Source organism: Myotis nattereri (genome assembly GCF_964212035.1).
Source record: "Myotis nattereri genome assembly, chromosome: 3".
Classification (NCBI taxonomy): Eukaryota; Metazoa; Chordata; class Mammalia; order Chiroptera; family Vespertilionidae; genus Myotis; species Myotis nattereri.
Genome location: NC_138077.1, coordinates 38,788,769 through 38,814,627, shown reverse-complemented (window position 1 = coordinate 38,814,627; position 25,859 = coordinate 38,788,769). Strand labels below are relative to the sequence as shown.

Here is a 25,859-nt window from a genome sequence, read left to right as displayed (position 1 = left end):
TTCAGTATCATCTGTATCTTAGAGTGGGAAAGTAAAGTTAACTACTATAGCAAAAGCAATTCCACTAACATTTTTACTACTGTTAGAATGTGAGGTGGTGTGGATTAACTGCTGTTAATAAATAATGAGTACTTTCACTGAAAATGCTCATAAATACATTTAGTATTTAAAGTATCAAGTCACAAGACAACGTAAGTCCAAAATGTTTCTGGATGGCTAGCAATTTTTATTAAGGTAAAAAGCATAGGCAATATGTTTTACTCATCAATAAAAAGCAATTCTATCAATCCACTGGTAATTAATACTAAGCAGAGTTGGAAAGCATTTGACTGAAAGCAAAATATTTAGAGAAAATAGACATTTATATAAAATTATAAAATGCTTATAATAAGAATAAGTGCATCCCAAGGAAAGCACAAACTTATTTTAGTTTATAGAGCCAGTTAAAGCCTTGAAAATTTTAAGTGGAAATTGAAATATGCAAAAATGTATAAACATTCTACAAAAGATGGTCATTCTTTTCCTGAGTGTACTAAAGCTATGAAACGTAAGGTGACAGGAAGGTGGAGGTGTGGGAACACTTTTCAAGGGCATTTCCTTTCTACACACTGCTTCCCTCCTTCTTCATACTCTTGTTTGGAAATCCACATCTGTTGAAAGGTGCCCTGTAAAATGGAAAGAAACATTTTATCTTTATTTTCACAACTCCTAATCTGTGACGAACTCTTAAAACCTCCCCTCAAATACTGTCCCATTCCTCTCTTGTTTCTGCCCTCCTCCAGAACACCCACAAACACTACTTAATGTTAGAAAGAATATTAAACCTCCTATACCAGTTACACTGTCATGCGGATAAAAAGAGGCTATGAAAGGAAGGCGGAGGGTTTGGCTATGATGACTTGGTGCCAATCTAAGGCAGCAATAGAAACTGGTGCAAGGCTTGAACCAGATACAGAACTAAAGAGATGGTCTAAGATTGATTAATGGTAACATTTAGAAAAGTGCTCATCAGAAGTAGGATAAAATTTAGCAAGCACACACAATGATAATAACAAGCATTTCACCAAGAAACACAGAAGGTGAAAGGAGAAAAGAGACCAAAGGAGAAAGGAACCTGGACTACATGACTATTCAAATGCATTCAGACATAGTATCTCATTTTGGTCAGAGATCTAAAAGACTGGAAATAGAATAGAGACAAGAAATACATGCATGGACAGCTCCAAATATATAATTGCTTAAAAATATTTAGCATAAGTATTTGGTGACGTTTATTTAATTGCTCTGAAGAGAACATTCCCCAGTCTAGGGTGCAGATAAGTAGGAGCGCTTTTTCTTCTGATTCAAGGCAGGCACCAGTCTAAGCACCATGTAAAAGCCAGCACCATGATTGCACCATTTGCCCTAAGAATCAATTCTTGACTTCCTCTCTCTCACCAAAAGGCCAGGGAGCAACCAGAACCTGAAAAGGATTTATTCAATTTTAAATAGGATGCAGGTACGTCCTGACCAGTGCCAAAGAGAATACAGTTGGAAGAGGCGTGAATACATTAACAGGTTCCCACCTGTTTGAGAGGGGAAACTACTCTTATGATAGTTACAAAATACAAAGATAAATGGTGCACTGGAATTATTTTGTCTTTTTATTAAATTTACTGTTTTCAGTTGTTAGGTATTTTTCCAAGTAGTTTACTCACCAGAGAAGCTAAAATAGAGCCACCAATCCATGAACTAAACCTCCGCTCCACTGTTGTATTATTTGCAATCAATTTTAACCGCATACTCTAAAATTGAGAGGGAAGAATAAATATTAAATATTTGATCAAATACAACAGGTGATTCAAATTAGGAAATTTACCTTTGAGGACTTTGTAATGACTGATTTAAACACAGATTATTCATGATTTTTTTGCAAAAGCTATGCTTGTAGGTATAAGTTGACCTATTGTATAAAGTACTTTAACTTTGGCTTTTAATGTGTAATATTTAATAAGAAAATTAGTTATATAAACCTTACAGAAATATATACCAAAGAGTATGGCATTCATACTTTTAATATCTTATAAACACAAACACATACTTAATGCTGACTGTAAGTCAGGTATGGTGCTAAATGCTTCATATAGTACTTCATGTCTTCCAACACCGAGTCCAGTTATCCCAATCTGTGGCTCCTTCAGTAGCCCCCACCCGTGCACCAGGCCTCTATTCTATATAATAAAAAGGTAATATGCAAACTGACCCTAACAGCAAGACGACTGGGAATGAATGGTCACTATGACACACACTGACCACCAGGGGGCAGATGCTCAATGCAGGAGCTGCCCCCTGGTGGTCAGTGCACTCCCACAGGGGGAGCTTTGCTCAGCCACAAGCCAGGCTGATGTCTGCCAGTACAGCAGTGGTTGTGGGAGCCTCTCCCACCTCCTCAGCAGCGCTAAGGATGTCGGACTGCAGCTTAGGCCTGCTCCCTGCTGGCAAGTGGACATCCCCTGAGGGGTCCTCGGCTGCCAGAGGGATGTCTGACTGCCAGCTTAGGCCCAATCCCCCCAGGGAGCGGGCCTAAGCCAGCAGGTGGACATCCCCTGAGGGGTCCCAGACTGCGAGAGGGCACAGGCCGGGCACCGGGGCTCTAGTTTGATTAATAAGGGATATTAAGCCAGCTGGTGTGGCTCAGTGGTTAAGCACTGACTCAGGAACCAAGAGGTCACAGGTTCAATTCCTAGTCAAAAGGGATTCAGGAGGCACCAATAGATGATGTTTCTCTCTCATCAATGTTTCTATCTCTCTATCCCTCTCCCTTCCTCTCTCTTTCTAAAAATCACTATACAAAATACCTATGTACTGAAAAACAAATCTTAACTATGAAGTTACACCAGCGTGGATACCTGTGACTGGAGAATACCACTAAAGAACAAAGAAAACTTACTGGGGGAGTTTTCTGAGAGAGTTCTCTATTCAATCTGTCAGTAAAGCTCTGTATTAGCGTGTTTCCTCCTGCCACTATGACACTTCCATAGAGACCCTAGGATACAAAACAAAAATAAATTAGTTCCAAAGGTTTCCAACAGTTTTTAAACACAACTATAAATAAATCCAGGTCCACCACTACAATTTCCCTTTCTTTTTAAATTGTTTCACTCATATACAGACCTAGTAGCTTAATCCTGTGGTTCTCAATACTGGCTACACATTCTATTCATTTAGGCAGATTTTAAAACACCAGTGCCTGGGGCAGTTAAATATTTGGGCATGGAATTTTTATTTATTTATTTTAATGTTATTTATTTATTTATTTATTTCAGAGAGAGAAGAAGGTGGGAAGGAAGGAATGAAAGGAGGAAGGGGATGAGAAAGAGAGAGGGAGGGGGAGAGGGAGGAGGGGAGAGAGAGGGAGGGAGGGAGGGAGGGAGGGAGGGAGGGAGGGAGGGAGGGAGGGACATAGGTTTGTTGTTTCACTTATTCATGCATTCACTGACTGGGCATTGCAACGTTGGTACATCGGGACAAGTCTAACAGATGAACCACAAGCACAGGGCTTGGTATTTTTAGTTAGTTTTAGTTGTTTACAACTCTCCAGAAGATTTTAATATACATTAAAGTCTAAGGACTCCTCACTTTTCTAAAACCCATCATAATTTTTGGCAGACAGCTGCCAACATTTAATTAGAGGTATACATTATAATGACTTCAGCTTAGAATGCTCATCCAGAAGTTCTGGTATTTACATTAGACACTGTGATTCTTTAATGATTGTGCTGGATAATGCACACATTCACAATATTCCTGAAAAACTACTGCTGTCTTTCTCTTTTGCGTGGGTGTGCAACGGAACCACATGGCGAGCTTTACAAAATCCACATGCTGAGGTCTCTCCAAATAAAAATGAATTCCTACTCAGAGGAATTCCTAATCTTCAAGTATGCATCAGAAAGTTCGATGTCAGCCTGCCTTTTTAGTGATAAGTTCATATTTTAAAAAATATTTCAAAGGTATAAATCATACCTTTTTAAAGAAAATGGAATATAGAAGAATTTCCTCTGGAATCAACATTCGTTAAAAGGAGAAGTTTCACTAAAAACAATAAGCTATCACTCTCTTGCAGTAAATGTACTTCATACCCCTATCGTCCTGGAGACAGCACATGCCTGACAGGTGACTAGTGGAAATAAAGAACATTTTTCATGGCCACCCAAAAGTGTTTTTTAACAACACGGTTAATAAATTCCCCCTTAGATATAAGAACTATGTTCTAAGCAAAAAAAAAAAAGAACTCAAAAGAAAAATTGAGGCAGGGTACAGGGGTGGGAAAAGGAAGGTTTGCAGTTGTGAGTGATATTCTTTTGAGTTAAAAAAGTTTTGGTAATAATTATAACCTGCATGTCTTTCTCCACGAACAAATGTAAACCTCCTTTTGCTCACCCCTGAATTGGCTACAAATTGAACCTAGGGTTAAAATATGGTAATAATCTATCTGGTAATCAGTATGGTGCTATAATATGGAGTACTTAAAACTTGGAAAAGCACAAAAATATGAAGGAAATCACTTAACTACACTTCTTTTAAAAGTTTAATCCACACCTTCTTGACAAATAAAAGGAAAACTGTACTATATATATATCACCAATAATATATATTTTGGCTTGTCTCCTTTTAGGAAATGTCTAGAACAGCACTATCCAAAAGAACTCTGTGATCGAAAATGCTGTATATCTGCACTGTCATACAGTGGCTACTTGCTACATTTATCCTGTGGCCTGTGCAACTGAAAAACTGACTCTGAAATTTGCATTTGTTTTCATTTAAACTGCACCATAAGGCCAGTATATACCGCACTGGACACCGCAGGTTCAGAGTTGTGCATTTTTCCTTTTCCAGTCCTCCCATCTTTTTACGTATTCTGTTATAAAATGAACTTCAAAGTCAATGACCAAAACTGCCAACTTAAATAATGATCTGGGGGCATTTCAGTAGCCAAAGAGATACCTCCATGCCATAAACAGGAGACTGGCACTTACTGGTCTGATATCAATATCGCACATTCCAACACTTGTAGTGACCACGTGACTGACTCCCAGCATTGTATTTCCTGATAATCCCTAGAACAAAATAAAATGAACAGAGAACTTCAAATAATAAAGTGCGTCCAAAAGCATTTACTATTATCACTAGAGGCCTGGTGCACAAAAATTTGTGCACTCGGGGGTAAGGGGTCCCTCAGCCCAGCCTGTGCCCTTTCATAGTCTGGGGTCCCTCGGGGGTGACCACTTGCCGGCTTAGGCCTGCTCCCCAGGGGATTGGGCCTAAGATGGCAATCAGACATCCCTCTGGCAACCTGGTAGCCCTCGGGGGATGTCCACTTGCCAGCGGGGAGCAGACCTAAGCTGCAGTCAGACATCCTTAGCGCTGCTGAGGAGGTGGGAGAGGCTCCCACAACCACTGCTGTACTGGCAGCCATCAGCCTGGCTTGTGGCTGAGCAGATGCTCCCCCCTGTGAGAGTGCACTGACCACCAGAGGGCAACTCCTGCATTGAGCATCTGCCCCCTGGTGGTCAGTGTGTGTCCTAGTGACCAGTCATTCCCTGTCTTTCTGCTGTTAGGGTCAGTTTGCACATTACCCTTTTAGGATAGAGGCCTGGTGCACGGGTGGTTTGCCTTGAAGGGTGATCCATATCAGGGTGGGGTCCCGCTTGGGTACCTGGCCAGCCTGGGTGAGGGGCTGATGGCTGTTTTCAGCTGGTCACACCCCCTTCAGGGTGAGGGTCCCCACTGGGGTGGTCTGGCCAGCCTGGATGAGGGGCTGATGGCTGTTTGCAGCTGGTCACACCCCCTTCGGGGTGAGGGTCCCCACTGGGGTGCCTCACCAGTCTGGGTGAGGGGCTGATGGCCGTTTTCAGCTGGTCACACCCCCTTTGGGGTGAGGGTCCCCACTGGGGTGCCTCACCAGTCTGGGTGAGGGGCTGATGGCCGTTTTCAGGCTGGCGCGTGACTGAAGCTCCCATCCTCTTTTTTTTATTCTGGGATTTATTTACCTTCTATAGCTGTCACTGGAGCTGAGAGCCGACTCCAGCTCTGAGGCTGTGGCTGGCTGAAAGCAGGTATCTGGGTTTGCTTAGCTTCTATAATTGAAACTCTGTTGCCATCCTGGTGCTCTAAGCTCTGAGCCCACTGCCGGCAGAAAGCAGGTATCTGGGTTTGTTTAGCTTCTATAATTGCAACATTGTTGCATTTGGAGCTCAGAGCTGGGCCGCGGCAGGCGGGGAACCTTGGCTTCTGCCATCACTGGAGCAAGCAAACCTCCTGCTCGCTTCAGCTGTGTGGCTGCTGTCCGCCATCTTTGTTGGCAGTTAATTTGCATATCCTGCTTATTAGCCAATGGGGAAGCGTAGTGGAGGTATGGTTAATTACCATGTTTATCTATTATTAGATAGGATTCTAATTATACAAGATCTCTACATATACAGAAAAAGCCAGGCTAATTATGAAATAAGCTTTCATACCTTTACATTGGAAGGGTCAAATAATCCTTCAGGAATCTTTAACCGTTCTGCTCCAAAATCACAGTTATAGCCATTGGGGAATTCATAATGAACAGTTGGCATCTGTGCAGCTACTCTGAAAACACAGTAAACATCATTAAACAAAAGACAAAAACAATAAACAAACAATCCTCTTCAAAAATAATAAACTACTAAGGAATCAACTTACATGAAAGCAGAGTGAGAATACCTATTTTCTTTTTTTTTTACCTATTTTCTTTTGAAATGTTACTCCATATTTCTTTTGTTTTCTTTTTTAAAAAATGTTATTCCATACTTCTTAACATAACTTTTTACCTTTCAAGCAGTTAAGCATATTCTACAATTCTTTTTTTTCCTAAATACATCACCTTCCTATCTCATTTAGGAAGTATACAATTTTTTAAAAGATTAGTATGAAGGTTTTAAAGAGCTATTAAATTTTATCTTACAGACAAAATAAGAATACATACTGTTCATCATAAGTTGAGTCTGATACTTGAAGTACTGAAGCTTGAAAATCCTGGATAACACACTATGGATAAAAATAAGGAAGTTTAAGAAGCAGAGTTATTGAGATTTGTCTTTGCAATCAATACTTTTGTAACATTATCTATAAAATACTTTTCTTAAGGAAATGGGGCCATGTTCCTGGATGGGAAAGAATCTCAAGGGTATAAATCTATCAAGCAAAGACTCTTGATTATCAAGGAAACCCAATTATAAGCATCTGAATTAGTAGCTAAAATGCAGAACATTTAAATCACAACAGTATGAAACAATGAAATGAAAAAGAACTGGGAACCCTTGTATCACAGTCCTACCAAAAAAACAGTTTTGAAACACTGCTTTTACTATAAAAATAAGTTTAGACTTAGAAGCCAGATTTCATTACCTGCATATATACTGTACTTGATATAACTTTACATGACTGCACATACTGTACAATTTTATTTATTTATTTTTAAATATATTTTTATGGACTTCAGAGAGGAAGGGAGAGGGAGAGATAGAAACATCAATGATGAGAGAGAATCACTGATCAGCTGCCTCCTGCATGCCCCCTACTGGGGATCGAGCCCTCAACCCAGGCATGTGCCCTTGACCAGAATCGAACCTGGGACCTTTAGTCCGCAGGCTGACACTCTATCTGACTGAGCCAAACTGGGCACAACAATTTTAAAATTTATTTTCAAATGCATGTCCTCTGGGTTGCTAAGGAGAAATATTGTCTAATATCTAGTCAAAATTGCTAATCATTTCCACAATTTTTCCTTGTACCAAACACCTATAAAAAACCTTTATCTTTAGGTGCAAAAATGTCAGATAGGATATATGTCTGCCATAGTGAATTATGACTTTAATATCCTTTTACTGTGAGAACGGAATGTGTATCTATGCTATGAGAAGTTGTTTTACTAACCTCTCCCCCTGTGAGTAAGTGCTATATGTTTGCAAATGGATTTTCAGTAAAGAGAATCTCTCATTGGCTCCCTGCTATATAAAAAAATCCATTTTTCTTTTTTTTTAAGAGAGTGGAAGGGAGGGAGAGACAGTAAGAGAGAGACATCGATTGGATGCCTTCGGTTCGAGCCAGCAAACAATGTACGTGCCCTTGACTGGAATCGAACCTGAGACCCTTCAGTCCAGAAGCAGATGCTTTATCCACTGAGCCAAATGGGCTAAGGCAATAATCCATATTTTTTATATGACTGGCTGATATTAGACAAGAGAATAAACTTGAGCCACTCCAGGAGATTGCTATAGACAAAAACCATTTCACCACCAAAAATAAAGTGTCCAGAATAATATAATGCTTGTTTTGACCCCAAAACCGAAGTTCCTTCTAGGTCTCACCACAGTAATCCAAATGAATACATAGTAGTTTGTTGACATATTTGTTTGGCAAGTATGAAAAACAACCCACCCCCAAAAAAGCCATTAATTCTGTTTCCAGAATGTCATATAAAAATGTACAGATTGAAAAGTGTTCATATTGTAGTCAAAGACTTACAGCCTATAAGTCGTTCATGAAGAAGATAAGACTACTTACGTTACACATATAATTGTGCCAAGACCTTGTGACCTGCGGCAACTTCTCTTTCCTTTTCCAGTTTGCTGGTGATCCTTCGCGCACAGGTTCCTGGGTGTCAAGAGCATGGGCTAGGTTAACAGAGCCCACAACATGAGGTGAAGAGGTGGAGATAAATTCCAAAGAGAAAATTCATCAGTCATTACTTACTTTTGATGCAATCATATATGGAGGAATCAGTTCTATATTCATTTCCTGGAAGAGCTCTCTGCACTGCATGGTAATAAAGTCTCCAGCGAGAGGGGATTTTACAATGCCTATGAAACAGATTGAACAAGGCTAAGAGAGCATTCAGCCCAAACTCCCTGGGACAAATGTCCTCTGTGGATCTATGTGTGAATAATTGTTTACAAGTAGAAATAGCAGAACTATCCCTCAAAGCATTCAGGAAGCCATGCATCAGTTTTAAATGTACACTATATACCAACAATTTAAAGAAAATGTCTCTAAAAAAGATATTACTTGGAACCTGGCATGCTTTGGCAGCCCAGTGTCCTCATCTGTGTCCTCATGACAGCTAACATTGTCTCAGAGCATGCTGGTTAAATACATTTACCTTGCTGAAGGACATAGCCATCGTGCACGGGAATTGCAGTGGTGTGAGTGGCTCCACTGTCCAAAATAAGCCCAGTCGAACGCCCATTAGCAAATCTAGTTTAAAGCATTAAGGGAAAGTAAGGATCAAGGCTCCTAAAAATAAAGTTTATTAGGAAGGAAAGGTTTTATTAAGGTCTTTGTAAACAGAGGCATTATGGCTTAAGATGTGTTAAAGTAAATCTGGGGTTAAAATTGATATCAAATCATGACTGTGATTTAAAAAGAAATGAAACAGGCAGGACGGACTTCCAGGGTGGCAGTGGGAGGAGCGTGGGGAAACCTTTCTCCTGGAGAGGCACATCTGTTAAGTTGGCCAAAATCAACACAGTCACACAGTCCCTGGAGATACAGCAAATGGCTTATAACAAACTGAGAAGCATTTATTTCACAAAATCCACAGAGACTTGGAAGGAACAGCGGGAGGCTGTGGACTTTGAGCTAGGAACTAAAACCATGGTCATAAAGGATTAAAGAGGTATTTCTGCAGTGTGGCAGCTGAGTGGCAGTTTCCATCAACAGCCACTGAATATAGGCATATCCCATTTTCCACAGCTTTGCCTGAAACATCTTAGACCACTGTTTGGGAATAGAGCCATTCAAATATTTGCTGAGCATTTATTATATGCCTAGTGATGAGTTTGATGTTCAATAAAGGCTAGCATTCCTTAAGCACAGAAGACTCACAAAGGTGAACCATCTACCTTTGCCCTAAAGAATACCCTGTTTAGTGAAGTAGAAATCAGTAAAGAAAGCTGTAAAAAGAATAGCTCAGGATGCCCTGTGGCATATTGGAGACCACCTAACCAATCCCTGGGAAATCCAAGTGTAAGCTGGGGAGGGGGACATGGGGAAGCGCAGGAACACAAAGAAGGCCAGGAGGCAAGAGAGCAGGTGAGGTCAGGGAAATGCAAGTAGTTCAATATAGCCTAGAAGAATGAAGAATGTGGAAGATGATTCTAGCTTAAAGAGGCTTGCAATTAACATAGATGATAAGAGCTGCAGTGTGAAGAGTGGCCAAGATAAGAGGAAGGGTGGCAATAATCCTGGAAAGAGCTTGCACTTAATGCAAGGGTAGTGGATAGAGAGAAATAAATGGATTGAGAGATGGGGGTGGGCGTGGGGGGGGATACATAGGTCTTGATGACTGATACACTTCAAGAATTAAAGAGAAAGATTTCTGGTGTGGGCAACTGGGAGTAGGATGTTATACAGAGGGAGAAGGAATAAATTTAAGGGGAGAGAAGATAAAGTCAGTGTTGGACATAATGAGCTGAAAGTGCTTACAGAAAATATTCTAGTTGGCAGCCGAGCCTGGAGCTCATAAGAAAGATCTGGGAATTTGTCACCAAATAACTGGTACATGAAGTCAAGAAAATGGGTAAGTTAAGCCAGAAGGAGCATGCCAAGAGAGATGAAGGACTAAGTGCAAAAACACAAAGCAAACAAACAAAAAAAGGAATAAGGATGGGTAGGGATGGTCAGAGGGAAGAAGTCTGAGAACATTAAATCAGCGGTCGTCAACCTTTCGGACCTCGTGGACCACCGGTTGACAACCACTGCATTAAATGATCAGAAAGAAGGTGATTTATTTTTGCTATTACTGGCACTCAACTGACGTTTTGGCACCTTTTTACTAAATGCATTCCCCAAAGTATGCAAGTTGGACAGCATAAAACTAAGTCTTCCTTACTAGCTTAAGTTGTCAAGAACACAAGTGTGGCTGGAAGATATGAGAACTCAGCTATCAACCATAAAGTCAGATAAAACAATGCTACTTTTCTTATTATTTGTTTTACAAAATATAATTACCGTTTTCATAAAAATGTTAACATTAATATGTTTACTGTTGGTATTCTAAACTGAACTAGCTCTGGCTGATGCGGCTCAGTTGGGTGGAGTGTTGTCCTATACACTGAAAGATTGTGGGTTCAAGTCCAGGTCATGGCACATACCTGGGTTGTGGGCTCAATCCCGGTTGGGGCAACTGATCAGTGTTTCTCTCTCTCTCTTTTCCTCTCTCTAAAATCAATAAATTTCTTTAAAAAAAGGCAAGAGAGAAAACACGCCAAAGTGTTCCGTTCTGAACAAGTGAGAACTGGCTCATGTCTGTGCTTAAGGAGCACCGCATTTTTACTTTAAGAGGAAAACTAAGCATTACTCTTTCAAGGATACGCTGTCAAAACTGCAGTTTTGCAAAGGAAGAATGCTGGGATGTTGTAGTGTTCAAACATCAACTCTGTCAGTTTCTCTCTCTTGGCTCTAGTGTTCCACTGGAGAAGAGGGAAAAAGAAATGCAAGTCACTTCTTGTTTAAAAACTAAAATGTTGATTTATCTCAAGATGCATTACAGCACTATATTAACAAAAATGGACAATAAAATAAAATACCATGACAAATAATCTTCATAGTAACAGTTCTGTAATATTTAGTTAATTTATATTGGTAAATAGTTTTAATAAATAAACAAAAATAAAAATTTGATTATTATTAATAAGAGGTAAAATTATCTGCTGCAGTAAGTTCTAGAAATGACCACGTTTTCAATTAAAGAAATTAAAGTATTATTAAATCTTAAGAGTAAATCTATGAATCAGAATCATACCTATGAATTTTAAACCACCAAATTCAAGTTGCTGCACCTTTTTTTTAAATATATTTTTATTGATTTCAGAGAGGAAGAGAGAGGCAGAGAGAGAACAGTAACCTCCTAGTTCTTAAGTCCACACTCAACCACTGAACCATGCTGGCCAGGTTACAATTGCTACTCTTTTTTAAAAAATATATATTTTATTGATTTTTTACAGAGAGGAAGGGAGAGGGATAGAGAGTTAGAAACATCGATGTGAGAGAAACATCGATCAGCTGCCTCCTGCACACCCCCAACTGGGGATGTGACTGCAACCAAGGTACATGCCCTTGACCGGAATCGAACCTGGGACCTTTCAGTCTGCAGGCCGACGCTCTATCCACTGAGCCAAACCGGCTACGGCAACAATTGCTACTCTTAAAAAAGAAACTAGAGGTTAGAAACAGTAACAGAAAATTGATAATTTATGTGTTTCACAAGAGACTTCAGTCTAGCAATTTGCAGCCCTTGTTCAATATTTGACGTCTCTCCTGGAGGCCTGAGTATAAAAGCAGAAATGGTCTGGCTGGTGTAGCTGGCTCAGTGGTTGAATATTGACCTATGAACCAGAGTGTCATACATAGTTCGATTCCCAGTCAGGACACATGCCCAGGTTGTGGGCTCGATCCCCAGTAGGGGGTGTGCAGGAGGCAACTGATCAATGATTCTCTCATCACTGATGTTTCTATCTCCCTCTCCCTCTCTCTTCCTGTCTGAAATCAATAAAAATATATTTAAAAAAATAAAACACTTAATACTCTAAAATAATTTCTAAATATTTTTTTAAATTAATAAAGACAGCAGATAAACACTTCACTTGTGACACAAGAGACAATTCATAAACCAAAATGGGAAGCAGCCTAAGGATTCTAAGGTTAAATACATCCCTAGAAAAAAACACATAAAATAACCACCAAAATCCATTAGGATGTTTTGGTATTATTCTTTGAATATTTCATTTATTGACTATGTTAAACTTATAATATCATTTAAAAATTAATACCCCTTTCCCTAATTTTCAAATAAAATATATAAATTTTGATGTCTCTTAAAAAAAAAAAAAGGAAACATTTTTCAAATGAATGGGGGCTGGAAAATGAGAAAAAATTAGAATAGAAAGTCTTGTTCTTCTTACCGGAGCTTCTGACATGAGGACAGGATGCAGGCTGGGTTCTGATTTGACATGCATTTTATAGGTATGATCCAAAATAGCTTGGAAGCTCTCCCAGTCTTCAACTAGAATATAAAAATACCTTCAAAACAATGCTTTATTGGAGATATACACAGCATCTTTTTTTGAGATTGTTTTTTTTCTTATCTTGTCCTTCTCCTGAATTTTCTTCTACATCCCTACATGTTCCTTCACATTCACCTTCATGGTCACCTCTTCTCTATCAGTTAAATACAGAACAAGCTTTCCTAAGGAACCCCATCTTTAACGCTGAACTTACACTTCTAATTCTTTCTGGGTAATGTAATACAGCTAGCTTCATGTCTTAAAATCTTTCTCACCTGCTTACAACATCAGCGCCTATGTGCAAACACTTTGACTCAGTAACAAACTCATTTCCTTGCTGTGCAGAAAAGTTAACACAGCAGGCCTGAGAAAGGCCTGGCTGCAAGGCTGAACCTTTGCTAGTATTTGGGAACTTCACTGGTAAACAAAACAGCTCCCTACACGGACATAGAGCACAGCCTAAGTGAAGACATAGCTCACTGTGCCTAAACTGTCTGCGCCAAGAATGAGCAACACCTTCTTTCCTCTGGGAGTCTAGGATCTTGGTACCTGCTAGGCACAGGTACCGACATGACCAGCCCCCAGGAAGAACCCTGGGTACTGAATCTCTAGTGAGCTCTCCTAGTTGTTACAACTTGATGCTGGGAGAATTAAGGACATCCTCTTTTATAACTGTACTGTGAGAAGACTCTTGGAAGTTTGTTCTGGTTTCCACTGGACTTCATACCCCCTTTTTTCCCTTTGCTGATTTTGTTTGTATCATTTTAGTGTAATAATCTTAGTTATGAGTACAACTAAATGCTGAGTCCTATCAGTCCTCCCAGGGAATAACTTGATTTTCGAAGTGATCTTGGGTATTAGCAATACACTTGCTTTTTAATTTAATTTTATTATTTTTTTAAAAATATATTTTTATTTATTTCAGAGAGGAAAGCGAGAGGGAGAGATGGAAACATCAATGATGAGAGAGAATCACTGATTGGCCGCCTCCTGCATACCCCCTATTCGGGATCGAGACCACAACCGTGGCATGTGCCCTTGACTGGAATCGAACCCGGGACCCTTCAGTCAGAAGGCTGACACTCTATCCACTGAGCCAAACCAGCTAGGGCTACACTTGCTTTTTAAGGCCATAAAACTTATTTTTTGCCTTCTATTCCTACCTCAATGCATGGTACCCTCAATTCAGTCACCCCAATCAAAAATCTAAAAGACTTTCTTAACTCTTCCTTTTACCCCTCCAATCACTTAAGTACCATGTGTCTCCTGGATGTCACTGAAAGCCACCTCAGGATCCACTATCAGTGTTATAACTGAAATCCTCATTTCTCCATCTGACTCCCAGCCACTTAACTGAATCTCTTGTCTCCAATCTATATACTGCTGTCAGAGTAACATTTCCAGCTGGCAAATATGAACATTTCACATCTGTTTAAAATCCTTTGGGATTACCCTTACTGCCACCTTAATATACCCCTGGCATAGTTTACAAGCCCTTTTATGATTGCTTTGCCTACCTTCCCTGCAACTGGCCATAAGGTACCCAATGCTACAGCCATACATAATTGATGACATTTATAAACATGTAGGTTTCTTCCACAACTCCATCTCTTCACATATGCTGGGTGCTCTACTTTACCTATTCTTGTCAGTCAGGCTAATTCTTTGTCATTCATCAATATTCAGTACAAAAGTTACCTCCTTTGTGAAAACTATCACAGACCCCTAATGACAGAGTTAAATATCATTCCTCTCTAATCCCACAGATTATTAGACATATCTATATTATAGCATTTATCTACACATTTGTATATATACATCTATCCTCCCTATCTATGAGTTCCTTCAGGAAAAGGAACGTGTTTTATGCATCTTTGTATTCTCAGTGCCTGGAACATCAGGTTGTGGAATAAAAAAATAAATAAAAACCATAAAAATTGTTGATTTTCAACTTAAAAGAAGCTGTTGCTTTATATCTAAAATGCACCCAGTATAGTCTATTTTATAATCAATTACATAGGAAAAACAACAACAACATCATACCCATCCCATTTTTCAGTGGAGAAATGGCCTCCATATTCTCCCTGGGAACACGCAGGGCATTAGTATCTATGTAATAGGTGGGACCGCCTTGTTTGCCTTTATCACCATCTATTTCCATCAATGTGCTTCCATCATCTCTTTCTACCACCATGCCAATAGCTGTGGGAAAATCCACCTGTAAGAGTCCAAAATATGATATATTAGTTTTATCTGCTTTTATCAAGGAGTCATTCCCCCTCCCACAACTAATGTATTTTATCATATGTGAATCAGAATTTCTGCATGAATGTAATTCTACATGAATGGCCCTTACATATCCAATTAACTCTAACATCTTACCTTGGGACAGTCCTCACCAGCATATCCAGCTCTCACAGTATAGGATCCAATGTCAAAAACAAGGGCTCCAACTTCATCTGAAAGATAAGAAGATAATTAACATTAAAAACTTATAATCATATGAAAATTAAGCATATTTGCTTAAAATGAGAATGTATGTGAAAGCTCTATAAAAATTAAAACAGGCATTACATTCTTGAACCTAGTTTTATTTTATTTTATAAATATATTTTATTGATTTTTTACAGAGAGGAAGGGAGAGGGATAGAGAGTTAGAAACATCGATGAGAGAGAAACATCCATCAGCTGCCTCCTGCACACTCCCTACTAGGTATGTGCCTGCAGCCAAGGTACATGCCCTTGACCGGATTCGAACCTGGGACCCTTGAGTCCACAGGCCAACACTCTACCCACTGAGCCAAACTGGTTAGGCCAAACCTAGCTTTATTTTAAATACACCTTGCCCGGTTGGTATGGCTCAGTGGTTGAGCATCAACCTATGAACCTGAGGTCATGGTTCGATTCCCAGTCAGGGCATATACCCAGGTTTCAATCCCCAGTAGGGGATGTGCAGGAGGCAGCCAATCAATGATTCTCTCTCATCATTGATATTTCTCCCTCTCTCTCTTTCTTTCTCTCTCTCCCCCCCCCCCTGAAATCAGTAAAAAAATCTGTAACAAATAAATACATCTTAAACTAAAGATTCATTTAATTAAATTATAATGTCATACATGGTGTATCAGTAGATTTTGAATCAGGAGAGATGCTACACTAAAATTGGGTAATTTGAGGAGAGTATACTTATTAAAGGGGCTATTTACAAAGATATACTCATAATATTAAAAAAAAAAAGACAACACTATACCCTACAACTTATACTAGCAGAGACAGGTTGCCACCCTTAGAATTGAAGAACTGGAGAAGAAACTTATTCCAGAGCCCAGAGAGTTGTGTTCCAAGGGATGATAGGAGCTGTGACCTTGAGCTGAGGGATGGAGTCAGCCTTGGCTGACCCCTTGGGGAAGGAACCAGACTAATAAACATGCCAACTTCTCTAGTTCCCCTCCCCGTGGGCTAAGGTGTTCTATAATTTCCCCTACAAACTGGGTTACTTCTGAATGTGAAAAGGGTCCCTATTAATAATTGTACCGGGACAAGAGGCACAAAACAGCAAGTATGGTTACTCTGCCATTGCTTAAACTAGATGTCAAGGGAGCCCACTGATGTAGGCTGCATGGGTCAGTCTTCAAAGGCACAGGGAGGGTGAAAATGTGTGGGAGATGAATCTGAAGGAATAAAGGGAAGATATCCAGTATATTTAGGTACCATGTTTCATATGTTAAGGGAAATATTCCATACAATTAGGAAAGAAACTTAGCAAAATACCAAGTAGGTTCCCTGAAGACTAAGCATTTAAGGTATAGGTCAAGGAAAACCATTAAACTGAAGGTATCATTGAGGGAGAAACCAAGATAGCGGCATAGGTAAACACCTGAAATTGCTGCCTCGCACAACCACTTCAAAAATACAACTAAAAGACAAAACGGACATCATCCAGAACCACAGGAAGGTGGCTGAGTGGAAAGTCTACAACTAGAAGGAAAGAGAAAAGCACACTGAGACTCAGAGGAGGTGCGGAAGTAAAGTGCAGAGGTACGGAGGCGCACGTGGAAAGGGCTGGCAACGGAGGACACCAGTGTCTTTTTCAAACGGGAGGGAGACACAAGCTCCCAACGGTTCTGAACTCCAGTTCCGGGCGAGTCTCTGGGGACCCAGACTTAGCCGGGGAGAAACTGGACTGTCTGGCATCTGTTGGAACTCGAGGGCGGTTTTCTCTCAGAGGTGCTTGCAGTGATTACCACGGGACACTGAGACCCGGGGGGCCTCTTAGGGTAGGACTGAGGAGCAGCCATAGCTGTTTGCTCCACCCTGTTGATTCCCTGAGACCCCGCCCCACCCAAGCTGTGCGCAGAGGCTTTTGCATATGAATGGGCTGGCCCTTTGAGATCTAAAATTGCCTAACAAACTGCAGCTGGGTCAGAGAGACCCAGAACATCCAAAAGAAGGCTCAAGGCCCAACAGCAGCTTGCACTGCTTCACAGCTGGGCCTCATCTGGGCACCTCCAAACCCCAAACAAAGAGAGGAATCTGCAGATCTCTCCATAGCTCCTGCTGGGTAGCCTCGGGCAGAGGCTAAATTAGCACCTCCTTAGAGATCCAAGAGCGAGTGTACCCAGTGGTCAGAGTGGGATCATCCAGATTACAACTCCTCAGATCCATAAGGGACACACTCAGGGGGCAGACTCAGTGAGCACCAAAGCCCCACTGAAGCAAGTCTTGCCCCAGAAGGGTGTCTTCAGCACAGAAGTTCTCCCACTGTAGACACAGCTGATTCTCACAGCCAATTGGCCTGGAGGTCAATTCCTCCCAGTGATATCTACAACAATCAAGGCTTAACTACAACAAGACTGTGCACAAAGCCCACAAGGTGGTGCACCAAGAGTGTCCACCTCAGGTAATTGGGGAGGCTGAGCCACTGGGCCCTATAGAACACCTAACCCAGAAAGCCACTCTATCAACACAGGGAAGCAGCCAAAATGCAGAGACAAAGAAACAGATCACAAATGACAGAAATGGAAGAAAGCAAACTACTGGATATAGGGGTCAAAACCACACTTATAAGGTTTTACAAGAATTTTCTAGAAACCAACGCTAAATCTAGTGAGACCCTCGAGGATAAAGGATCAACTAGAAGTTAAGCATACACTGACTGAAATAAAGAATATACAGAGATCCAACAGCAGACAAGAGGATCCCAAGAATTAAGTCAGAGATTTGAAATATGAAGCAAAAAATACCCAACCAGAAAAGCAAAATGAAAAAAGAACCCAAAAATATGAAGACAGTGTACGGAGCCTCTGGGACAACTTCAAGCATACCAACATCTGAATTATGGGGGTGCCAGAAGAAGAGAGAGAGCAAGATATTGAAAACCTATTTGAAGAAATAATGACAGAAAACTTCCCCTACCTGGTGAAAGAAATAGACTTACAAGTCCAGGAAGCGCAGAGAACCCCAAACAAAAGGAATCCAAAGAGGACCACACCAAGACACATCATAATTAAAATGCCAAGAGCAAAAGACAAAGAGAGAATCTTAAAAGCAGCAAGAGAAAAACAGTCAGTTACCTACAAGGGAGTACCCATACGATTGTCAGCTGGTTTCTCAACAGAAACTTTGCAGGCCAGAAGGGAGTGGCAAGAAATATTCAAAGTGATGAATAGCAAGAACCTACAACCAAGATTACTTTACCCAGAAAAGCTATCATTCAGAATTGAAGGTCAGATAAAGAGCTTCACTGATAAGAAAAGGCTAAAGGAGTTCATCACCACCAAACCAGTATTATATGAAATGCTGAAAGGTATCCTTTAAGAAGAGGAAGAAGAAGAAAAAGGTAAAGATAAAAATTATGAACAACAAATACACATCTATCAACAAGTGAATCTAAAAATCAAGTGAATAAAAAATCTTATGAACAGAGTAAACTGGTGAATATAATAGAATCAGGGGCATAGAAAGGGAGTGGACTGACAATTCTCAGGGGGGGGAAAGGGGTGTGGGGGGTGTTGGAAGAGACTGGACAAAAATCGTGCACCTATGGATGAGGACAGTGGGGGGAGGGGAAGGACAGAGGGTGGGGTGGGAACTGGGTGGAGGGGAGTTACGGGGGGAAAAAAGAACTGTAATAATCTGAACAATAAAGATTTATTTAAAAAATACAATAAAATAAAATGAAGGTATCATCAAAGTTTGCACATTTCAAAGTTTTTAGGACATCAAGTTTATTGCTGAATGAGAAAGCTAGTAAATTTTTTCACATTCAAATTAGTAAAAAAGCCTCTAATTATACTTTAAAATTACTTCAGCCCAAATAGCACGCCTGCTAAAACAGAACACTTGGATTTTCCAGGCACTGATTTTTTCAAAAAAGTATTTTTTTTCAATTATTAAAAATAATAAAGAAATACTATTAACTCCCAAGAAATTGGCAAAAATTGACAAGTCTGATATGACCAAGTGTTGTCAAAGATGCAGGGAAAAGAGCTAGTAAAAGCTATAAATTAGTATAACCACTATGGGCAATTACTCATCATCTAGTAAAGTTGAAAACGTGCATACGTAGAAAATACATATACCTTCCCTAGAGAAACTCTCTCACACATATATAAAAAGATACCTATGAGAATGTTCACTAACTATGTGATCTTGGGTGATTTATTAACTTCCATACTTCAATCTCCTATTTCATAGGATGCTATAATGATTAAATGTGTTAAATGCTTTAGTGTATGTAAGCACTTCTAACAGTATCTGGTGCATAACAAACACTGAAAGTGGTAGCTGTTATGATAATTATTATTGTCACACTGTTTGTCATGGGAAAATGTAGAAATTATCTAATGCTCTCTCAGAAGGGAAACAGACAAACTACAGTTTATCCATATAGTGAAATACACATAGTTAAAGGAGTAAACTAGATCTACAATGTACCAACATGAATAAATCCAAAAGTATCCATTTAAAAAGTTAATTACTACAATGTGTGTGTATCTACACAAACATGATACTACTTAATTCATTATGAATACATACACACTTACTAAAAGTATAAAAATATGCACTGTGTCTGAGAATGATACATACTAACTTCAGTTCAGTGTTTACCTCTAAAGAAGAAGAGAGAGGAACTCTATATTGGTAACATTTTGTTTCTTAAAATATCTGAGGCAAATATGCAGTATATTACATCCATTTAAACTAAGTAGTTAGTATAGAAATATCACATACAAACTTTTATATATATGTATTTTATTATGTTTAAAGTATTTCAAAAAATTTAATGAAACTTAGAATAAAGAAAAAATCAATTATTACACCATAAATATTCACAGTTGAGAGACGGTATCTTTACAGAATAATGATCTCATTTTTATTTAAATAAAATGAAGATCCACTGATTTTTATTTTCTGATTTTATTTTTTAGAGAGAGGAAGGGGGAGGGGAGGGAAAAAAGAGGGGGGAGGGAGGGAGAGAGGGAGAGGGGGAGCGGGAGGGAGAAGGGGAGCGGAAGGGAGAGGGAGAGGGAAAAGGGGAGCAGGAGGGAGAGGGAGAAGGGGAGGGGAGGGAGAGGGAGAAGGGGAGGGGAGGGAGAGGGAGAAGGGGAGGGAGAGGGAGAAGGGGAGCGGAAGGGAGAGGGAGAGGGAGAAGGGGAGCAGGAGGGAGAGGGAGAAGGGGAGGGAGAGGGAGAAGGGGAGGGGAGAGAGAGAGAGAGAGAGAGAGAGAGAGAGAGAGAGAGAGAGAGAGAGAGAAAGAAACATCAATCAGTTGTCTCCCATACACGCCCTGATTGAGGATTGAACTTGAAGCCTGGGCATGTACCCTGACTGGGAAAGGAACCTGCTACTTTTTGGTGTATGGGACAACACTCCAACCTACTGAGCCACACCAATCAGGGACATTTATTTTTATTTTTAATTTGAAAGGAAGTTACTGTAATTGGTAAATGTCCACAAAGTAATTTACCCTTCTCTATAAATTATTCTGGTCCAAATAATTTTGTCTGAAAGCAGACCATTGCATTTGTTTTCTCTACAGCATGTAAATTCAAAGACAAATAGTAATTAAAGTAAATAAAGTTTATTTATGAACATAAATTAGTAAACTTTAATACTGATTAAGCAGAATGTCAGGTAAAAAAACATTCTTTTAAAAAATGTTTTTATTGCTTTCAGAGAGAGGAAAGGAGAGGGAGAGAGAGATAGAAACATCAATGATGAGAATCAGTGATCGGCTGCCTCCTGCATGCCCCCTACTGGGGATAGAGCATGCAACCAGGGCACATGCCCTCACTGGGAATGGAACCGTGACCTCCTGGTTCATAGGTCAATACTCAACAATTGAGCCACACCAGCCCGATGAAATGTCTATTTTTTGCACCTTGTTTTGTTAAAAACCAAGCACCAAGGAACCTGAAATAGGAGAATGGCAAAGGGAGATAGAAGGCTTAAAATTAAAACCCCAGCCCTAGCTGGTTTGGCTCAGTGGATAGAGCGTCGGCCTGTGGACTGAAGGGTCCCAGGTTCGATTCTGGTCAAGGACATGTACCTTGGTTGCGGGCACATCCCCAATAGGAGGTGTGCAGGAGGCAGCTGATGGATGTTTCTCTCTCATCGATGTTTCTAACTCTCTATCCCTCTCCCTTCCTCTCTGTAAAAAATCAATAAAAATATATATATAAAAAAATTAAAACCTCAGGAGTCTGGAGTTAAAAACTAGGCAGCATTCTAATGGACAAAAATCCTCAAGGGTTTGATCCCTTTACTACTAAAAATGCTACTGTTTTGACTTTTTGAGGATTTTGATATTTCCCCCCTGAGTAAATGGCTTCCACGTTTTAAAATGATGTGATTTCTTTCTGGGAAAGCACAAAGCACTAGTGGCAATCTTCTAACCTGGTCTTAAAACATTCCAACAGGGTACTGAATGCTAGGGACTTCGGGAGGAGGTGGGGAGATTGGCTCATGTTTTTGTGTGGACATTTTTATCATGCAAAGGAGCTTGAAGTAGACGAGAACCATTAAAGATGATCACAAGAGCAATGAGAAGGATCAGAAACCTGTTACAAGGTACAGAAATCTGGATGAATTATGCATTATTCCTAAAGCTAAAGATCAGTGTCCAATCTGGTCAGAAGTTATTATTGCAATGAGACACCTGTAAATTAAAATTTTTTTACTACGAAGATCTTTTTAATAAGCACACAAGTTAACAATACAGTCTAGCCATGGCTAGTGTGGATCAGTTGGTTGGGCATCTTCTCCTGTACAGAAAGCTTTGCCAGGACCAGTCAGGGCACATGCCTGGGTTGCATGCTAGATTTCTGGTAGGGGGCATGCAGGAAGCAGCTGATCGATGTTTCACTCTCACATCAATGCTTCTTTCTCTCTCCCCCTTCCTGTCTCTTTTAAAAAAATGCAATCTAGCCCTAGCCGGTTTGGCTCACTGGATAGAGTGTCGGGCTGGGGACTGAAGGGTTCCAGGTTCGATTCCAGTCAAGGGCATGTACCTTGGTTGCAGGCACATCCCCAGTAGGTGGTGTGCAGGAGGCAGCTGATCGATGCTTCTCTTTCATCGATGTTTCTAACTCTCTATCCCTCTCCCTTCCTCTCTGTAAAAAATCAATAAAATATATATTAAAAAAATACAATCTACTGTTTATTACATAAAATTTAGGTGAGAAGTTTAGTTGCTTTTCACAGTAAACCTTTTAGAAAATGTGACCCACTATGTGTAAATACTGGCCACACAGTAACTCAAACAGAAAATCATGCACTTAACTTTTGTGAATGTTAAATATTTTTTATGTGAAATAGGCTTTAAGACCTATTTACACAGCAAATAAGAAACAAGATGCTTATTCTGAATACCTATAACATGAATATGCTGTGGTTATACACTTGAAAAAGGATTTACAGACATGCCTTTTCTTCATCCCAGAGAGTCTTGGTCCCCATTTATGAGGAAGTTAATTAACCTTGGGCTGGTTACTTAATCTTTTTTATGCCTCATTTTCTTATTTACTACGACGGGGATAGTAGTACCACCTCCTACAGTTGTGGAATAACTTAGTTGATGAAGATATTAAATGCAACACATGAAAAACCTCTGGAACAGTTTCTGGTATACAGTATACACTCAATAAACGTTAGCTGCTGCCATTATTGGGATCCATTTCTACCTTACCCATATTAAATTATTCCTGTTAAGGAAACACTTAATGCACAGCCTCTTGGGACAGCGAACCTAACAGTCAAAAACAGTCAGCAGCCTCCAGGAGGCAAAGGCACACAGCTCCAGTTTTTTCTGTCAGGGCTGCATCTTCAGACGGGGAAGCGGTAAGTCATGAAGATCCACCTGGCTTCCTCCAGGGGAAAATGGGAACCGACGGATGCATCCATTGGAGAAATCAAAACCGAGCACACAAATAGGGAACAAGGCAGCGAGGGTCAGTATATCACCTCGAGGGAGACTCAAGCTGCTCCGGAAGAAGGAAGGCCTTAAAAGACTTCATTTCTATCCCCCACCAATAAAATGCCCCCCTCGCCAGAAACACACAGTAACAGCAGCAACACGTTGCTTCCGTCTCCTCGTTCTCCAACTCCTCAGACAGAAACACAACAGTCATACACACTTGTGCTTCTTTTACTAGAAGGCATCTTGCAAAAATGCTGGCTCTGATTCAGAGGACTCACTCTAGGGCATTATGAAAAGCCTGCAGGTGAGGCTGAACGGCCGATGCGCGCACCGCACTTTAAATACAAGTGCAGCATGATCTCCTTCAACCTTCGCAACAAGCACCCCACCCGCCAGCGTGGGAAGAACAAACTTTCCCCCGACCAGAAAGGTTCTGTTGGCTGGTCTAACAATCAAATAGGGCGCGGATTAGCAGGAGAAAATAACCAAATTTAAGACATACATATGTATGGGAACCCCATAGAGGGTCTGAGACACCCCTCTCCCCTCCCCATGCACAGGGGGTTCAGGGACAGAAAGAGGTATCGGGTAAATAAGTCCTTCCGAGCTAGGAATGAGGCAAGAAAACTCGGGGGCTTCAAAGGCTCATCGCAGGAGGGCAGAAAGAGCAGATGTTTGGTAAACAAAAGCCTGCTGTGCCACACGCGTGGGCCAGAAAGAGACTACCCACGGCCGATCACCGCCTAGGATGGGCAGCTCCCCGCCCCCCTTCAAGCTCTTCTGGGCAGCGAGAGGGAGGAGGAGTTTCTCTTGGGCCTGACGCTACAACTGGCATGATCTCTAACCACCCCCATGCTGGTGAGAACACCCGGCTCTGAACCCCCAGAGGCGGGGAGCCTCGAGTGGGGAAAGTCAAGCCCCTGCCCACAGCCGAGGCACTACGGGAAGGGGGAGACTGGCATCACGGCCCAGGTCCCAGAACCCCCCCGGTACTCCTGCCGCTGCACCGCCGTCTTGCCCAGCAAAGCAGCCTGGAGTTACAACAGGGAGAGTCCACGGTCCGCACACAGGCAGGCGGGTGTGCGGGGCGGCGCGGCCGCCGAGCGCGGAGGGGAGGCAGGTCCCGCGCGGCCGCCGCTCCTCCCATCGGTCCCCCCGCGCGCGCTCGCCGTGCCGTCTACCGGGCGCTGCGGAAACCTCCGTCCTCGCTCGCAAACTGCGGGGACTCCCAAGTTGAAACTCGCGCGCACCCGCGACACAGCCGAGTTACGGAGGCACCGGGGAGACGCGACCCGGGGACCCGCCGGTCACTCCAGCCAGGGGCGCTCGGCGACCCCTGGATAGAGCCTCACTCCCGCCGCCAGGCCGGCGCGCGGCCCCCCGACCCGCTCCTCCGGGGGCCCGGGCTGGAAGGGGCCGCAGGGGGCGGAGATTCGGCGAGCTCGAGGCGCTCCGCAAGCCGGGTGGGCGCCGGGGGCCCGCAGAACGCAGGCGGGGCTGGGGCGGGGGCGGGGGCGGGAGTCCCGAGACCCGGAGGCCGGAAGGGATCGCCGGGAGGGGCGGGAGGGCTGGGGGCGGCGGTTACAAACCCCACGCACTGAAACGGCGCGCAGAGGTCCGGCCGCGCTCTCTTACCTCCGCCGTACACGCCGCCGCTCATGGCTGCTGTCGGTGCGATTCCCACGCGGAAGGCTACCGGGCGACGTGATTGCAGCGACGGCGATCGCGGGTCCTGAGCAGCGCTAGCCTCTGACCCCCTTAACTTCCACCGCCACCCGCCTCAGGCAACAAAGCGGCGTCCACACACCCGGTGCGCAGTCACACTTGCTGTCTGCTCTTTCCAGCCAATCAGGAGAGGCCCGGCTATACTTCAGCCAATTATAACTGGGCTCTGGGGCATCCTGTCGTGGCCCTGTCACTTTAGCCAATCGGAGGCAGCCTTCGGGGCGGGGAGAAGGAAAGCGACCAAAAGAGAGCAGGCATTGGACCGCGGAGTTGAAGGGGGCGGAGCTACCCCAGTAGGCGGGAGACGGCGGCGGTGGGAGCCGGACGAGGAGGAGAAAAGTGTAGGGGCGGGTCCGTGGGTGTTGCTGGGCGCGGAAGGGCCGTGGGAACTCGCTGCCGCCAGGTGAACTTCTGGAAAAGGACTGGAAATTGGGGAAAGTGTCTCCACGCGGTGATTTTCGGTTTGGGAGTGTGGCGATGCAGGTGTTTTCTGTTTTCAGAAAGAGTATTTTCAACTAACTTTTATGTTGAAATAATAAAGACGTTATGCTCCACTTTGGGGTGGAGGAATCAGTCAATCAGAGGTAGGATTCTGTAATGTTTAAAATGGTTATGAATAACGAACTTAAGAAAGTGCTAAATTTAGG

General features: G+C 42.0%; 1 protein-coding gene across 1 annotated transcript; it reads right to left on the bottom strand.

Moving 5' to 3' along the window:
• Positions 1–145: 145 nt before the first annotated feature.
• ACTL6A (actin like 6A) lies at positions 146–25,320 on the bottom strand. The gene is made up of 14 exons (XM_081086943.1): positions 25,123–25,320; positions 15,453–15,529; positions 15,114–15,288; positions 12,969–13,069; positions 11,380–11,477; positions 9,167–9,261; positions 8,761–8,867; positions 8,572–8,661; positions 6,992–7,053; positions 6,501–6,615; positions 5,019–5,099; positions 2,930–3,025; positions 1,698–1,784; positions 146–665 (listed from the first exon to the last, which is right to left on the bottom strand). The coding sequence occupies exons 1-14, from the start codon at positions 25,145–25,147 to the stop codon at positions 585–587; spliced, it is 1,290 nt and encodes a 429-aa protein (XP_080943069.1). The 5' UTR covers positions 25,148–25,320; the 3' UTR covers positions 146–584.
• Between the last annotated feature and the right edge of the window lie 539 nt (positions 25,321–25,859).

Excerpts from the sequence above, each read along its gene's own strand:
- ACTL6A (XM_081086943.1), bottom strand. The coding sequence starts at position 25,147 with ATGAGCGGCGGCGTGTACGGCGGAG. Across the intron at positions 8,662-8,760 it reads CATATATGATTGCATCAAAA|GAACCTGTGCGCGAAGGATC; the intron begins GTAAGTAATGAC and ends CTTGACACCCAG. Across the intron at positions 6,616-6,991 it reads GACTCAACTTATGATGAACA|AGTAGCTGCACAGATGCCAA; the intron begins GTATGTATTCTT and ends CTGTGTTTTCAG.